The sequence below is a fragment of the Physella acuta genome, unplaced genomic scaffold, assembly GCF_028476545.2.
Source record: "Physella acuta isolate Inbredline_101_S28 unplaced genomic scaffold, ASM2847654v3 ptg000862l, whole genome shotgun sequence".
Lineage (NCBI taxonomy): Eukaryota > Metazoa > Mollusca > Gastropoda > Physidae > Physella > Physella acuta.
The window spans coordinates 285,972-304,444 of NW_026732379.1; the positions used below are offsets into that span (position 1 = coordinate 285,972).

Below are 18,473 nucleotides of genomic sequence, written 5' to 3' on the forward strand. Positions count from 1 at the left end.
GCATCGCAACATCGTTGTTTCTTACGTTTGTATTCGAATATAAAATTATATTTAAAAAACATTTTGAAATATATGTATAAGAGTAAAGAAACAGCCCGAGTATTTCGACTACCAAGTTCGGGAATAAAAAGTAATCCAAAATTTTAGTTAAAAAAAGTAATTTAATTCTCAGATTTGCTGATGTCAAATAGTGGTTTTTTTTTAAATTGCATTTAGATTTCATTCTACCGACTCAACATACAGATAAGTTATGTAGCTACATACGTTTTGAAAATCAACTTGTTAAAACAATTTAGGTAGTAAACTGCTAACTAAAATTAAGATTTTTTCCCACCCTGTTTAAAAAAAAAAAGTAATATTTTTGGGAAAAGAAATAACTTCTATTTCCTTCGGTGGAGTTATGTTTGTACGTGTTTGTGTGTGTGTGGGGGGGGGGGGGTGTAAATCGAAAGAAATTCTGACGAAAATGTTATTGTAAATCCGCTTCGACACCTTTTTAAAACATCGAATTCATAACCCACAGTATTCAGTCGGTTCATATCTTAATGAAGGAAACACCGTTCTGCGATGATTTAAGAAGCAAAATTCTGTCTTGGAGAGAAATGAATCGATTGGTCGCTTCTCTTTGTCATCCTGCTCGATTCGATCGTTGCCCGTGACAGCGGCTTAGCTCCCGGGTAAAAACTACTAGTACTTGATTAGTCCTGTAGCCATTCTTTCACCCCAATTGTCACTCGCGCGACCCAACAAAGGCTCGGGGAATTCTCAAGTCTAAGCTGGTGATGGAAACGTTTTTCCATCTTTTCATTTTCATACCAGCTAATATTTTCCGTTTATTCATTTCTAAAATCAGCTAATATTTTCCATTTGAGTATTCTGGTCTGGGTTAATATTTTCCGTCTTCTGATAACTTTACTTTGTATGATTTCTTTGAGATATTTTTGCCGATTTTTATAGTTTCTTTAATAAAAGAAATAACAAACTAAATTGCAATGAAATAAAACGACTTTTTTTTTTCCAAACTTTCTGACATATTCTTATTCTCACTCTTTTATTGCATAGATCATAGATGTATGGTTTTTTTTTTAATATTGTGTACTTACATTTGTTTAACACCATATTTTATTTCCGTAATTCAGTATGCATATGTATGGAGGGGTGGGGTGTGTGTGTGTGTGTGGGGGGGGGGGGGGGGGGGGGGGTTGAAAGCACTACATCTGCCTGAATGGGAAAAATTTCATGCGTCTAATTACTTGCCCGTGTCGATCAGACCCCACGGGTTAAATGAAGTGCACGGGGCCATTCAATGTCCACTAGTGTCCACTGTAGCACTCTAGACGGTCGAGCCCAGTGACTAACGCCGGAGCCTATTTGCATGCCCCGGTGTCCACTCTTCCTGCCGGACAGCGGTCAATCGGCAGATTGATAGTGAGACCAGATGCAAGCATGTGTGTCCTCACGCATGTAATTGACCATCGGGTGCACCCCGTGGGTCAGATGAAGGGGGCTTGACCACTGGTCATTGCCATTACCACTTGTCTCTTGGCCGTTATTGCCCGTCCCCGGGGACGTATTTTGAACTAATTGTAAACACGATTAACGAAGTGAGTTAAAAAATAGTCCATAGATTGTTTTAGAGTTGATTAGGAATCAAAGTCTTCCCCCCCCCCCACCCCCCCCCCCGCCCCACCCCTTTATTAAGTGTATAATTTGAACCAATCAGTGAGTGAAATATTAGGTTTTGCCCCTGATTAGTTTGTCTTGCTACTTCATAACAGACAAGCAAGGTTAAAAATAACGCTAATTCAGCTTTATTGTGTCTTAATGTGTGTGTGATGGTGTGTATTGTGTGATTGAGTGTATGGGGTGTGCTGTGTGAACGTGTGTGCGTTTGTGTGTGTGTGTGTGCGTTTGTGTGTGTGTAAATAGGGTAATCTGTGCACTTTCAGACGCGGATTCTTTACTGGGTACCATCTTAACCGAGGCCCTCTTTCCCCGAGCACAATTTGACCAGCGAACGAAACGTTGCATTCAAGTGTTAGTCTGATCACAACCTCCATCACATATCCTCTGGAGAACTTTTCCTTGAACTTTGACCCTCCCAGTCCCTTTAGAGACCTTTCCCCCATCCCTCCGCCACAGCGCCCGGCGCCCAAGTTATTCTAAAACCGTCACCCTTCGTCTTGACAAAACTCGTCCGTTTAGATTTCGCCTCCCATTCGTCAAAGTAATTTAAGTCACTCTCACAATTCTTCAAAACTATCCTCAATACATGAAACAAAGCATGAAAAAAAATGGCGTCCATTTTGTCAATCTCCCGGGAAACCCTGCCAATACATTATACGTCATTTCCGCTGACGTCTCCCTACCCCTTGGGCGGGAACGACGCTGGAACCGAGCGGGAATTGCCGTTGCTGGGATGGCGTCTTTATGGGGGGAGAAACGGCAAGTCAAGAAACTGAAACCAATCAAACGGGCGCTAGAATATTACTCACGCTGATACTTTATGCCACTGTGGGTTTTTTGTTGTGTTCAAGTTTATGGTACTCCGGTATGAAAACTAATACCCCCACCTCGGCAATAACCTACTTGTGTTTTATATTTGCTCTCACTAAACGGCTCGCCCGATCTCGTTATGTTTTTAACCCAATCAGATCAAGCGAGATTGAGATGTCTACAACAAATAAACCGGTAGTGATCTCCCCTAAACTTTCTCGAATATTCTTATATAAAACAACAGGGGATGGTAACTGGGGATATAGTTATGATTTTTAATCCATTTTAAATACTTAAACTTTTAAAAATAGAATAGAATCTCATAAAAAAAACATTGCGCACCAAGCAAACGCCGAATAAAAACGCGTATAATAGTGCGCAATATTATTAGTACTTTAAAAATTTACATTAGTTTTTTGAGAAATCGGAAGTAGCGTAAATTACTACTTCCAGTCAACGGAAATTACTCAAAATTTAACAGAAGGTAGAGAATTAGATCTTTTACTTAAATGTGAAATTTCATTTATCTATCTGAAATAGTACTCAAGTTATAGGCTTTTGAAAAATTCAAAGTAGGAAAAGTACCACTTCCGGTTATCGGAAATCGCTCAAAAGTTGATACGGATCTACGATTTTGATAAAATACTTATATATGAAATTTCATCAACCTAGCTGTAACGGTACTCAAGTTATCGTGTTTACACACGGACAGACAGACACACAGACACACACACACACAGACATACGGACAAGATTGCAAAATTATGTTTTTCCGTATCAGTGAGGTGTAAAACGTCGAGATTTGTAAAAATCTCGATTTTTTTTTTTTTGCACGATTACAATACTTTCTCTATACTACGTATATACGAGAAAGTAAAAAAGGAAAACTTTCCCAATTTCGTACAGTAAAAAATAATTGCAAAAAAAAAAAAAAAATTACAAAAAAATAAACGAATAAAAAAATAAATAAAAAAAGATAAGATAAAAAGAATAACGTCAACGAAATGCAAAATGCCCAAATGGGATATGTTTAAGATTGAACGAAAAAAAAAGAATCAAGGCTTATGAAAGTTCGATTATAAGATTAAGTAGAATGATGTAAGCGTGACAAATCACCATGTGTCAATTGACTAATTAATTAATTAGTTAAAAAGAGCAGTAGTTGTTAATTTATTTACTCCTACTATATCAGAGAAAAACACTTCTCACCAGCCGTACGCACACCTCCCAAATAGCTGACTCATCTTACGTCACTAGGTACACTAATGCTTTCATTATGTTTTCTAAAGAGAGTTGATGTTTACAATACGCCCAAACAGTTCCATCTGTTACGATACCCCAGAGTTTCTTTAACAGAATATGTATGTATAGAAAATGTATACTTTAACCCCCCTCCCTTTCACCTCGAAAAATTTCAAGCGCCCCCTCTCCCCGGAGAAAAAATGATTGAAAGAAACACTGCGATATAACCCCGCTTTTGTGTTGCACCTATAACTTGAGTTATGGCACCATTCTGTTGTGTTGCAACGATTCAGTGTTACGATACTCCTTTACAGTATTGTCACGATTCCGTAAATACGATACCTCTCTACAGTGTTGCCACGATTCTTCGTAACGATACCCATCTGCTGTTTCAACGATTATGTGTCACGATACCTCTCTGCAACGCTGCCACGATTCCGTGTTACGATACCCCTCTACAGTATTGCAACGATTCCTTGTTACGATACCCCGCTACAGTATCGCCACTATTCCGTTTTACGATACCCCTGTACCGTGTTGCAGCTTTCCTTTAAGTAATGAGACCTTTCTTCTGACCCAACGGTCAGGTTCGTCTGATGCCCCAAGGGTCAGGTTCGTCTGATGCCCCAAGGGTCAGGTTCGTCTGATGCCCCAAGGGTCAGGTTCGTCTGATGTCCCAAGGGTCAGGTTCGTCTGATGCCCCAAGGGTCAGGTTCGTCTGATGCCCCAAGGGTCAGGTTCGTCTGATGCCCCAAGGGTCAGGTTCGTCTGATGCCCCAACGGTCAGGTTCGTCTGCTGTCCGTGTTACTCTGCCCTGTCTCATTTCTAGGCCAAAGGGGCTGGCACAAATCGATGATATTACCATAAAATCGATTAATTGAAATCAATCTTGCTATTTCCCCCACCACCTACCCGTCCTTCACTTATTAAATAAAGTATTTTGTTGTGTTGTTTGTCTATGGTTGGGCAAGTTCCATCTAAAGACAATGAAAATGCAATTTCCGTTGTTTTTTGTTTTGTTTTTTTTTTTTGTAAAAAAAAAAACGTTTTATATTCTTTCTGCTATATCAAAATTTAGTAGTTCTCAAACTAATCTCGATGTATATTCATGGTATATAGAATATATGTGGAAACAAAAACATTAAAAAAGATATTTGTATGTTCATAAAATAAAATAAATGTAGTGAAACATAATGTTTTGTTTTGTAGTGCCATTGAAATATCGAACATTTTGTCAAGTTTTTTATTAGGATTTCTGGTGATTTGCGAACATTTATGTATAGGCCTATTTACAAAGATTCCCATATTTCTATAATAAAACAATCGAGTAAATATAAATCCTCCCTCTAATATTGTTTTGTTTAATCTGAATTATTTTTTTATCGATTTCGATCCTCGAAAGAACGACTCAAATTATCAAGATGTGCAATGCATCCTTTTTTTTTTCGGGAAACACCAATCTACCTGTAGAAACACCGGCCCCACCTGCCGGTATCTGCCGGTTATCTTCCGGTTTAAACCAAGGGCCTCTGTTCGGGACTTACCAAGGTAAAGTCTCGTTTCCCCAGCACGTCTGTTCAATTAGACACCTTGTTTACGTCACGCCGCGTGTAGACAATGGCGTCAATGTGCCCGCCATTATTTCAAGATGGCCTCTTAAGTGCTTCCGGATTCAGAAAAAACAGATTAGCTCCCCAGTAAACAGGTAGCCTTCTTTCATGGTGATCACTTCCGGTTTCATTCTTTTAATAGACCCCCCACCCCACTTTTTTTTGATAACCGGTTGATGGTGAATCAATACAAACATGGCGTTGTTGTAGTGGTCAGGTTGCTAGCCTCATCTGTAGTCGGATGTTTAAACCATTCCCATACTTCAGATTTTATTTGTATTATTCCATCACAGTGTAGGTAATTCAATAAAAAAAAATAATTTAAAAATTGAATGCAACGAAAATCGTACACAAAAAATTAAATTTAAAAAAAAAATGTGGATCTCACCAAAATAGTTTTTTACCTGTTGACCTACCACTCGAGGCCATGACGAGACAGCAATTACCCGACAAGTGAGTGATCCACCGCCCCTCCCTTCCCTTTCTCCTAGATACGTAACGCCTTGTAGTTACTTTTCCCCGCTCGAGCGAGCCCCGATAAATGATTGGCTGATTGGTGAGCCCGTGCTAGTCACGTGCCATCCACCAGTTGAGGTTAGACATGTACGTGTTAGACGCCATGATGACATACGTAGTCACTTAGAACAAGGTATAGAAAAAATAATTTGAATAATTTGAAGATTTTGTACTAGACTTCTGTCTAGCTCGCAAAGGAAAAAAAAGAGACTTTACTAGGTAGACCATTACGTAGGCTACATAAGTTCCTGTACTAGCCTAAGTGGTCTCCAAGTTTCAGCACCGCCAATATTCCCACTGCGAGGTTGCACCGCCGCGCAGTAGTTTTGAACTGCCGCGCAGTGATACATATATCCTTGTGTAGGACTTTCAGAACACCGCGCATACAAAATACACGTTGCACACTAGCTTTTTCACCCATTAGATGGAACGTTGTCCATCACCCCCTTACAACAAGCACCCCCATCTTGAGCACATTACCTGGGGTAGCCCGTAACGAGCGCCCTAACTAGAGCGCCCCTTATCTACATGTACACCTCCTCCACAAGTTCTATCACCGACATAATTCCACCCCCACAGAATAATCTTACAATAATACCTCAGGTGAGGCTTTATGTGTGGGAGGTGTGTGTATATGTGGGGGACAGTGACATTACCTGACAGTATATATCTTTAATCATTGATATACCCCGTTTAAAAGTGCATTAAACTTTAACACACTCCTTAACCAACACCTGTAAAAATGTCAGCTAATTAAGTAATCAGGTCAAACCTGTCTTACCGGAGTATTATCTCGACAGCTGAATGACTTAAACGGTGTCTAAAAATAACCTAATTAACATAAAAAGTATTTTTTTTTTCCTTTGACAGGTTGTCTAAGTGTTAGCTAAATTTTAAACAAACATGTTAAAAAAAAGGGTTAATTAGTCGTTAGGAGTGAAACTTGTGTAAACCACTCATTGACTGTTGATGTTCTTAGTGAAGTTAGACTCCTTGATGTTTTGTAACTTAGGGATATTCTTAGTGGGTTTTATTTTTAAACTCTCGGTGTTGAACGGTGCGGCGCGTTGTTTGATGGCGCGCAATTATTTAATCTGCCGAGTTCCACTGTTTACTATGTTACTAATTTTGCAAAGCAGATTTATTTTTTAATACCGTAGGTATGAATACCTATCTTAAGCCTGTCTTCCCATTAGGTCTTAGCTAGACTGTTTTCTCATTAGGACATTGGCCACCTTTAGCTAGCCTGTTGTCCCATATTGGCCACCTTTAGCTAGCCTGTTGTCCCATATTGGCCACCTTTAGCTAGCCTGTTGTCCCATATTGGCCACCTTTAGCTAGCCTGTTGTCCTATTCGGACTTAGACCGTCGACCAGCACTTTCCAGACGACCCGACCCCATTATTATCAAAGCTAACTAGTGTCTAAACTCCAACCCGATATTCTCCCATTAAACAGTAGGCTTCGAGGAAACATAAAAAAACCCAATCAAATCTTATCACACACTCTACTTCTAGATTCCATTATATCACGCCCCCTCCCCTTTCTGATACATCTTTGTGAAATGATACCAACAAAAACAATGCCAAACGTCTACATAGTTCTCCTGTCAGTCTGTAAACCGACTACCGCAGTATTTACCCTCGATTTCTGTTCGTCGTGTGCGTGTCCCTCCCACACGAGTGAGACACAAAGATGGCATTGTTTAGAAAGGGAGAGTCAGAAATTCCATGAAATTCCCAGCGTTTAGTTGAGAATAGGAGTTTTGTTTGTTGTCAAAAAAAATAATTCATCCGTCAGCAATTTTTGCTTTTAGTTGGTAAAGCGGTTATGATCAATATTGATCAATACATCTTTAAAGTACCGATTTCGGCTTTCTTAAAAATTTTCGGAAATCTTGACATTTCGGTAATCTTAAACTTCATGAGGTCGTCTATGTGTTAAATTAATCGCAGAAAATGTTTTTTTTTTGTCTTACGAAGCACTACATGGAAGTGCATCCCCCCACCCCGTTCTTAAAAAAATTATAGTCAGCAATGCATCTTTTCAAACAGATGACTGTCGTTGTATGTTTTTTTTTTAGTCTTCATCATGATCTTTACTAATGTAAAGTAAAAATGCCAGATAAAAATAAGACTGGGATTTTCCGAATATTGTATCAACCCCCCCCCCCCCCCCCCCCACCTATTACGTGAGCTATAATATTTCTCGTGTAATTCTTACATGCCGTCGTGAATTGAGTTATGTAGGAAATAAAATATATTTCCTCGCCTGATTACTGTAGCCGGACCTTCACCCCACCACCACGGTTACACCGACGTTATATTTTGTGAGCGTGTGTGTGCGTGTGTGTGTGATTAGGCTGTACAATGAGATTCTCATTATAGATATGACGGGAATCTCGTTGCGAGCTTCCGGTACCGCGCCCCCTAATCTTGGGCTCCCATCACGCTGGGGCTCCTGGTAGGGCGGCGGCGGCGGGGCGCTGCCGGGTAACGTTACAATTGTTGTATTGTCGGGGGGCGGCACGAGGGTGTACACATAACTGGCTGGGTCGTGTGTGTGTGTGTGTGTGTGTGTGTGTGTGTGTGTGTGTGTGTGTTGGTGGTTGGGGGTGGACGTGGGTGGAATTTAAGGTCAGACGGAGGCTATGTATTATTTCACGCAATTTAGTAGGTATTGTATACGAGCTGTACCGAACTATACGTGTTTTGTTAGATTAAAGCATGGTAAGCTTAGATGGAGGAGCTATGTATTATTTAATATACAGTAATTATATTTATATTTATATATATATATATATATATATATATATATATATATATATATATATATATATATATATGTATATATGTATATATATATATATATATATATATATATATATATATATATATATATATATATATATATATATATATATATATATATATATATAATTACTGTATATTAATCATAAATACTGGAGGGTTCAGATAGGGTCAGACAGAAGTTACACATTATTTTTACATACACACGACGTATGTTTTTACAGTACTGCAAAGTAACAATAGTTTTTTTGTAATGTAGGATAAAGGTGGGGTGGGGGAGGGGGGAGAGAGAAAAGGGCGTGTGTGGAAGTTGAACGGCGTTTCTTTTGTATTCCGTTAGTTTTTATGGAGAAAAAAAAGTGTTTTTACAAGACATTCCGAGCCCCTGGGGGCGATGGCGCCGCCATGTTGTTTTGGTTGGAATACAAGTCATAATTTTAACAGGTCTTGTTTAGGTAACAAGTCAATCGTACATTGACGGTAATATCCGAAGCAGATTGAAAATGGCGGTCTCTGTGTGAGTGCGTATGAGTATAGACATTTTTGTGTGTATTTAAGTATGTATGTATGTATGTATGTGTGTATGTATGTATGTAAAAATTCGCGTGCACACAATCTAAATAATAAGCCGCATTCATATTTTTAGAAACAGGTGTGTGTTTACATTACCTATTTATAGTTCAAACGAGCTATTTTATTCCCAGAGCGGCTTTGGTGCCATGCTTATCTGCCGTCTCTCTCAGATTCCAAAAAGCCCTCGTTCCCCGTCTCGGCATTGCATGCAGCCTTGCATGTCTGGCAGTACAAGAGTCCCCCCTCTTGTTTAATACTAACCTGGGTCACATTGCTCCATTATACAAAAAAAGTGAACTCACATCGCTGAAGAGCGCTCAAAGTTAAAGCTCGTCGTTGCTATGGAGATGTGATCAGATGGCAATTACAGCTGTATGTAAGAGAATTTGATCCGTTGCTGAATCTGTTATTTCATTCCTGCATAGAGAACTGGTCACGTGATGGGTGTATAGCATCACGTGAGGGGGGTAATGATCACCGGTGTTTTAGTGTAAGCTCTTTAGCTCTGTGTGACGACGCGCTGGTCAAGCCACGGGTCGATGAGCTAAGGGTCGATTGTATTTGATTGTAGACGGAAACAGAAATAACGGTTTTATCGATTAGCCATAACCATATAGTCTAGTGTATTGTCTGTACCGTTTTTCTTTTGTAATGTTACGGTTTGGTTTAAAGTAGGGTTTAGCTTAGGGTAAGGATTCGCTCTAGTGTAAGAGTTTGGTTTAGGCTAGATTTAGGTATATGGTAATTGTTTGGTTAAGACTAGATTTAGGTATATGGTAAAGGTTTGGTTAAGGCTAGTTTTTTGGTTAAGGCTAGATTTAGGTATACGGTAAAGGTTTGGTTTAGGCTAGAATTCGATTTAAGGTACGGGATAGGTTAAGGCTAGAATTTGGCTTAGGGTAGGAGATAGTTTTAGACCTTTGGCTTAGGGACCAGGTTCGGTTATATGTAATGGTTAGAATTTAAGGCTATAACCGATGTGTCAATACCTACAAAGTGTTAATCGACCTGTACCGGTAGCCTATATCTTATACTGGTATTCTAATAATTAAAACGCTTTATTTTTTTCTTTCTTAATTAAAAAAAATATTTATATTTAGATCCTTATCTTGATCCATATGTTTTTAGCGTGCCTATTAAAAACGTTTCAACTATGATTATTTTTAATAAACAAAACAATATTGAACCCATAATTACAATTTGATCATTTTTTTAAAAAATTGTATAATTGCAGGTACAATCAGGACCAGCCAGGTGCTAGATCGCGAGACGACCTCCCACTACTGGCTGACTGTTGTAGCCCAAGACCGAGCCCTGGTCCCAAAGTTCGCGAGGGTCGAGGTGCTCATCGAGGTAGAGGATGCCAACGACAACATCCCTCAGAGCGTTGAGCCAGTCTACTACGCCGCGGTGGAGGTGAGGGCTAGAATTGTTTTTTTAAGTATTAGTGGAGGGGTTGTGGTTACCTTGGTGGAGGGGTTGTGGCTACCTTGGTGGAGAGTTTGTGGGTACCTTGGTTGAAAGTTGTGGCTACCTTGGTATAGGGTTGTGGCTACCTTGTTATAGGGTTGTGGCTACCTTAGTGGAGGGGTTGTGGCTATCTTGGTGGATGGGTTGTGGCTACCTTAGTGGAGGGGTTGTGGCTAATTTGGTGGAGGGGTTGTGGCTATCTTGGTGGATGGGTTGTGGCTACCTTGGTGGATGGGTTGTGGCTACCTTAGTGGAGGGTTGTGGCTACTTTGGTGAAGTGTAGCTGGTGGAATCGCTGTATAAGAGTTGTTGATTGTGGAGTATAAGTCAGCTAATTTGGAACATTAACGTATATCTAGTTTGGTGGAGGGTAACTTACAGTAGCTTATTTGGTGGAGTAAAAGTTAGTTAGTTCAAGCATCAGGTAGCTAATCTTGAGGCATATCAGGTAGCTTATTTGGTGGAGTATAACAGGTAGCTATTTTGTTATGGCCAAACAGGTATCTATATTGGTAGGGTAAAAACTGTAAGCTAATTTAAAAGTCAGTAAAAAGTCAAGTTCCTCTTCCAAACTTGACAGTCTATGGGGCAAGTGAAGTAGAGTGACCTCGGCATATGAAAGGATAGTGTATTCAGCACTCTGCCCAGATGCCTTTACTTTCCCTAACGTGAATTATGAAACTAAGTTGGTCCTAGCAAGTAGCTACTTTAGAGTATATACCTTTACCCCAAATACCAACGGACCATATTTCACTTAAGGCTTAAAGCCTCATTGCTCTGTCTAACCAATGTTCACGAAGAAAGAAAACAAAAAAAAAAAAAACATTGTTTCAATAGTCCCTGACTACTAACACAACACCCGGGGAAAAACCGACATTTGATGTTCTATAAACTTCCCCTCCACTTTGTAGTAAACTTGACACGAAACAATAGAACTTGACACCTCCCTCCCCTCTTATTTTAAACCCCCTCCCCCATCTCCTATTATGACGGCGCGTGTAATTTGATTAATGTGTTTCTGTAATTTAATATATTATTTTTCCCCCCACCCTAATCCTTTACCCTCAACCCCGTCTCCCCCACCCCGCCAGGAAAACAAAAAAGAGCAGAAGAACTTCATTCAAATCCAGGCCACGGACGGGGATTACGACGGTGCCCAAAGTCTGACGTATGCCATCACCGGAGGGAACCAACAGAATTTTTTCGTTATTGACCCCCGCACCGGTAAGTAAAACTTGCGGGTAGGTAGGGTGGGGAGGGGGTGGGATTTCTTCCAGTGGTCGAACCTATTCGAGTCATTGGTCGAGTTTCGTACGTGGCTAATTGTGGAGGGTAGGGATTAGGGGCAAGGTTACTCCTTAGCTAAACTGGTTAATCGCAACTATACCGGTAACAGAACCGGTCTCCGGTTCTCCGACACAAATCCGGATACGTCACTCCAAGCCCTCGACTAAACTTGCATTAGGATTTACAGGTTTGCAGGATAATCAAACATTGTTTTAGACACCCCAAGCCCTCGGCTAAGCCTCCATTAGGATCCACAGGCTAGCAGATAACTAAACATTGTTTTAAACACCCCAAGCTCTTGACTAAGACCCCATTTTGGTGCCTACTGTAAAAGAAGATGGTGTCACCCCAAGCCCTCTACTAAGCCTACATTTTATTCCCGACTGTAAGGGAGGATGGTGATAAAGTTTGCGTCACTCAAGCCTACATTAGGATCCACAGACTTGCAGGAGAATCAAACAATATTTGCGTCACCCAAGCCCTCGACTAAGCCCCCCCCCCCTATTTTTGACAGTAAGGTAGAATGACGATAATCAAAGTTTGCGTCACTCAAGCCCTCGACTAAGCCCCCATTTTGGCCCCCCGACTGTAAGGGCTGATGACGATTAACTCGGATGTTATTGTACACAAGACGAGCAAGCGATGAGAAAAGAAACGTCGCAGACGAGTTGAATCGAGATTCATCATCCACCAACCACCCCACACACAGGCGCTCTCGATCGATGGCGTCGCTTCTTGTGATGGTTTCTTTAAGACCTGGTCTTGTAGTGGTCAGGGTGGTGGGGGGGGGGGGGGGAGGATCGGCGCCGAAAATGGTGTTTGGTTGAGGGTGGGTACGGGATCGAAAATGGTGTCTGGTTAGGGGTTGGGGTCGGGATCCTACTTGTAGTGTTCTGAGTAGGGGTGAGTTGAGAATTGAAAGTACAGTAGTGTGTGTGTGTGTTGGTTGGGGGGGGGGGGGGGTGTTTGGGATCGGTATCCTCTTAGGGGTTGAGGGGATCGAAAATGTGGTCGGCTGTGTAGGTTGGGGTCTGGACCCTGAGCTCAAGGTAGTCTGGGCGAGGAATGGGGTTGAAATCGTGGTCAAGCTAGGGGGTTTCAAAAGGATCATGTTCTTTTCTTCCTATGGGGGTCGTGTTGAGGGATCCTGCTATTTTATTTGAGTATAGTGTTATGCAGAGGGGTCCTGTTATTGAATAGGCCTGGGTAGGGCTCGTCTACCGTATTGGAAACAGAGAGCTGAATAGGGAAACTTTTTAAATATGTATGTGAGTTCTTTTCCATTTGGCGTTTCTCGGAGACGAGACGAAGCTTATTTATGTTTCGGTAGTTGGACAGTACCCAAGCTAACGAGAGACTGGTGCTCGGGCGAGCCGTGTGGGTGGAGGCACGTGTCGAGGGCTGGGTTTCGTGAGGGTGGGGGGGGGGGGGGCTTTTTGAACAAGTCAACAAGTTGGCTTGACTTTTTTTTTAAAGATCTAGTATTAGGTTATGTTCGAATCGGACAGAGATAGTTAAGGTTGGGCAATGCATGATTGCTAACCAGACGTTTTATGTAAGTCAAAGTAGGCGGTACATACTAGATCCTCTAGTTAATGAAACCGAGAACTAGGGTTAGTCCTGGGGGGTCTGGTGGAGGGGGGGGGGGGTGGTAGTGCTGCTAACCCGGAAGTTCTAAATCGAATCTAGATTAAAATCTGTACAATCTTCCAGCTATGACGTCACCAGTCTGGGAGAGAGAGGGAGAAAAATGAAGAAATGCTTGGCAATGTATTGGCCATTCATTCCTTGGGGAGTTCCGTTGTCATAGTGATGAGATTTAAAAACGAAAGTAGGTTTGACTTGGTTGTCCTTGAATTTTGTTATTTTTTATAAAGACGTCTTTGTCTTCAAATACAGTGTTACGTCAATGGATTGATTTTTCTAATAATGTGGATTAGGATTAAGGTTAAAGTTGGGTAAAGGATAGGATTATGGCTAGGGTTTTAGGGTATGGCTTTTGCATATTAAATATTTGATGTTGAAAAATGATGAATTCCAAAAAAAGTTTAAACTTTATAATTATGTAGCGAGCTGTCAGTCGTACGAATGTCAGTCAATCAAATGTCAGGTCAGTGAAACAAAAAATGTCAGCTATGAAAGGTGCAACAAGAAGATGTTCGTTTTACGAAAATTCACCCGAAAGCGAACATTCACCTCGACCATCGAAACACGAACATTTACCTCGACCATCGAAACACGAACATTTACCCCGACCATCGAAACACGAACATTCCACCACACACAAGTGAAACCGGAAACTGTAGCAGACGGCGCTTTCTCCGCGGGTTGGTTTTCAAAAACATTGCATAACTTAATATGTAGGTCAAATTGGAGGAGCTTTAACCCCCCCTCCCCCAACCATCCCCCTCGCCACCCCAAACCACCCCCCCCCCCCGTCAATGTAATGATTGTGTTACTGGTAGACAAAAGAGTTGCTCTGTACCGTCTGGAGAAATCTGACACCCGGATCGTGTGAGTTGTCTGTCTTGGGTTCCGGCTTTTTAAAGAAATATGTTGAAGATGCTGCCGGTTCCGGCTTTTAGAGCGCATGTTTTTTTTTTTTAAACCCCATTTGTTGCCGGTTGTAGTGTTTTGGATGAATGTTTTTACAAATGATGTCGGTTCTTGTGTTCGTGGTAGGTTTGTATTGATTATGTCGTTGATTGTGTTTGTGGTAGGTTTTTATTGATTATGTCGTTGATTGTGTTTGTGGTAGAATATCTTTTTTCTACTCATTCTGTCGGTGCTTGTGTTTTGAGTAAATTATTTTTCAAATTCGGCCGGGTCCGGTTTTTCGAAAGACCGTTTTACAAATCCTGCCGGTCGGGATGATCCCTTTATATCCCGAACTGTGAAGCAAATAAGTCCGGAATGTTCCAGACGTCTCCCTGTGTGTCTATCACGTGACTTCCTGTGCCCTGCCATACCTACAGACACAATATTGACACACACTGGCTTGCCAGGTACGCGCACCATTTTGTGACCAAAAAGATTTTGTTATCAATGGCAAATAAACCGAAATTAGTTTTGTTAATTCCTTCCTCATATAAAACAAAACACGCTTGTGTAAATATATTTTCGCATAAGTATTTGCTTTCATAATAGGGCTGGTAAGTAGGTCACCAACCAATTCTACGGACAGTCTACGGCTCAATAAAACCTGCATGAGCCATAGAACTGGTTGGTGACCTACTTACCAGCCCTATTCAGTGCAGATAGATGTCTACTTTTTATAGTATCCATAATGAAACTAGAACGTTTTTTTTTTTTTAAAAAGTTGATTAAGATTAAATCCTGTACTTTAGAAAGCAGATAGGAAGAAAAAAAAATATGTAGAGGGTGATGGTGGCTTATGGAGAAGGGGGGGGGGTAGTGAACAATATATTATCCCATAAAAAATGTATAGAATTGGGATTTTGGAAAAAAAAAAATTAATTGATTTCTCGTGTGAGAGCCAATCTAGTATCCCGTTTCAGTTTTCGTGATAATGACCTCCCCTCGGTACCGATACCGGAAGTGGTATTGTTTCTCACGGGGATTACCTCAGCACTTGTTGTGGTGGAGTCACGAGTGGAGTCACGAGTCTTGTCTATTTCACGGGCTTTTAATGAGGGCTTAAGGGGATCGGGCGCATGCTGATACTAGAGATTAACAATTTTTTTTTCTTTGAATAAGTTTGAAGTTTCAATTAATTTTTTAAAAATTCAATTTCTGATAGCTAGCAATTATTTTATTTCGTTACACGCAAAGTCATGTGTTTGATAAACGTCTTTTGTTGGAATTAATTTTTTTTTTTTAAATTTAAATTACAGGAAATTTAAAAAAAAATACGGTCCTTGGACAAGACTGGTTCAAAGCCAGAGGCGTAGCGAACTAAGGGGGGGGGGGGGGGTCGGGGCGGTACATATGTCCCCGGGCGCCGACCTTAGGGGGCGCCAAAATGAGTTGGAAAAACAAATTATAAATAGTTTGAGAGGGGGGGGGGGTGCAAATCGATAGTTTGAGGAGGGGGTGCAAATCAAAAGTTTGAGGGGGGAGGGTGCAAAGTGCAAATCAAAAGTTTAAGCGGGGGGGGGGGGGCGCCAAATTGAAAGTTTGTCCCCGGGCGCCGGTAAGGGGCGCTACGCCTCTGTTCGAAGCTAATATACCATTCTGGTGCTAAAGTTATGCTAATATTTAACCTAAACTCTTACACTTTCCTGAATTTTTTTTAAAAACAATAACTCTACCGCTAACGAAGACACTGGTCTTTGCATTGTGTTTGCAGCAATACTGCTCGGCTAACCACACCACTGTGAGATGCTATATTGCGATGCCGCCAAATGTTCATGTGCCGGCATTTAGTTGTTCACGCGTGGATGAGATTATTCACAAATAGTAAAGCTCCGGGCCTGATGATCAAATAGGGCAGGTGAAGTAGAGTTTATCTGTTTCCTGACCACTGCAGAGCCCAGCCCGCCTTTACTTTCCTTAACGTGAGCCAGGCATCGGAGTCCGAGATCCGAACTCGAGACTTTCGGCATAGAAGTCGAGTGCTCTAACTCCCGACCACGCCGTCCCATATTCAGATGAAGAGATGGTGTGGTCAGCACTATTCACAGCCTGCCTTTACTTTCCTTAACTTGAGCCAGGATCCCCAGTCCGAGATCCGAACTCCACTTTCGGCATAGGATACAATGTCTAAGATTATTCATACAACTTGCGAATTAAGATGGGTGACTAAAATTCTAAAATTCCGGACCAACACCTCAAAAGTCAACATGCCGGCTAGACACGTGACACCGGCTGCCGGCTTCACGGCGTATTCGTCAAAACAGAAATTTGATTTCCAGCAAGACTGTACAACAACAAAAAAGCCCGAATCGCCGCCACCCACCTAGCTATACGGCCGCGTAGGAATCTTTACGTAAACACGCTAGATCGGATGTTACCGGAAAACCGACGCATGCGCAACACGTGAGAACATGCGCTTCCGGAATAAGGCAAGGGGAGGAGGAGTGAACAGAAAAGGTCTTTTAAAATTTGATATCCGTACGTAAAGTGATTACATAATAGAAGGCGTGGGGGTTTCTGTGACCCCCCCCCGCTCCCCTTTCTACCTTTTCCCTCACCCAGTGTAATCTATTAAGTTAATCTTCAACATAAGGGGGGGGGGTGGGGGGGGGCGATGTAAACAGTGAATGACGCATTGTTCAGGACGTGATGGGGGGGGGGGGGTGGTATGAAGTGGAGCAATAGAACATTTTTTATTTTGGTGAGAAATTAAGGGCTTTGGGTATTTTGTAAACCGGAAGAGTTGATTTTGGTAAACTTTTGGTTTCATTATAGTTTTTACAAGGTCTTATTTGTGTAGTTGATTTAGATAACATGAAAGATGAAATACGGTGCATGATTTAAGTCGTAGTAACTTTGTGCAGTATTAGTGCGCACGATAAAGCTGCGCCAACGCTGCGCATATTTAGATGCGTATGTTTTAGTTCGGTTTTTTAAGTTGCGCACCCTCAAGATACGCACCTTTTTAGCCGAGCATGTTTTAGCTTTTCAGCGTCTGTAGGCAACAAACTGGCTCTGGAACTTTGAACAGTTGGACAAGAGAGGGTAGCCCTATCACTCTCCTCTCCACCGAGAGGTAAGAGAGGGTACACCATTCCAACGAGACACGTAAGCCCATCACTCACCCTCCACCGTGGACAGGTCACCTAATGTTGTTCAGTTTGTGTTAACCGGACCGTTGATCCACCTGTCCGGATTATAATAGCTCCATAAGTCAGACGTGGAGATTAGCCGGTAGATTATTTTAACGGCTGTGGGTTGTGGTGTGGCCGGGGGATGTTGTTTTTATATGTCACAGTATGCTTGTTATAGAATTAGTTTTTGTCCTCCATACTCTGACATGGTTAAGTATCCAATTTGTCAGTAATTTGTCAGCCTGCGTGTAGGTTAGACGACATGTCAGTCAACTAAAATGTTATAGTATGATTCACGTGTCGTTTCTTTAAATAATAAAAAAAAAAAAAAAACTAAAAACAACAGCTGCAAAATATATATTTTTTTAAATTGTATGTAATAACAAGGAATTAAAATCAAATGTGTAAGAGCCTTCTCTCTGCTCCAGGCAATATTTGATTTGGTACTTAAATCTTATATCAGTGATGATGTAGTTAGATGACGGTTTAGGTTAGGGGTAAAAAGAATCGCAATAGGGGGGGGGGGGCGTGATTGGCTTGCAAAGAAAAGTCTCTTTGAGATTCAAACATTGTTATCATGTTGCAAAGCAGGAGTGTAACTGGCATCTGACCACAGATGTTACCTGGGTAGGGGGGGGGGGGGGTAATCTAGATTCACCTTCAAGTGGACGACTCCGGCACCTGGTCTCAGCATAACCGCGGCCATTGGTAGTTCCGTGACCAGCATCTAGGTGTGTTTC

General features: G+C 41.4%; 1 protein-coding gene across 11 annotated transcripts in view; it reads left to right on the forward strand.

Annotated features, from left to right (window-relative positions):
- Window positions 1–18,473, forward strand: part of LOC131952256 (protocadherin Fat 1) — a 221,384-nt gene that overhangs the window by 76,470 nt on the left and 126,441 nt on the right. For all 11 annotated transcript variants that reach the window (XM_059314814.1, XM_059314816.1, XM_059314815.1 and 8 more), the window contains exons 3-4: window positions 10,482–10,663; window positions 11,809–11,941. In XM_059314814.1, the coding sequence (XP_059170797.1) occupies window positions 10,482–10,663; window positions 11,809–11,941 (315 nt within the window). The remainder of the gene's footprint in view (window positions 1–10,481; window positions 10,664–11,808; window positions 11,942–18,473) is intronic.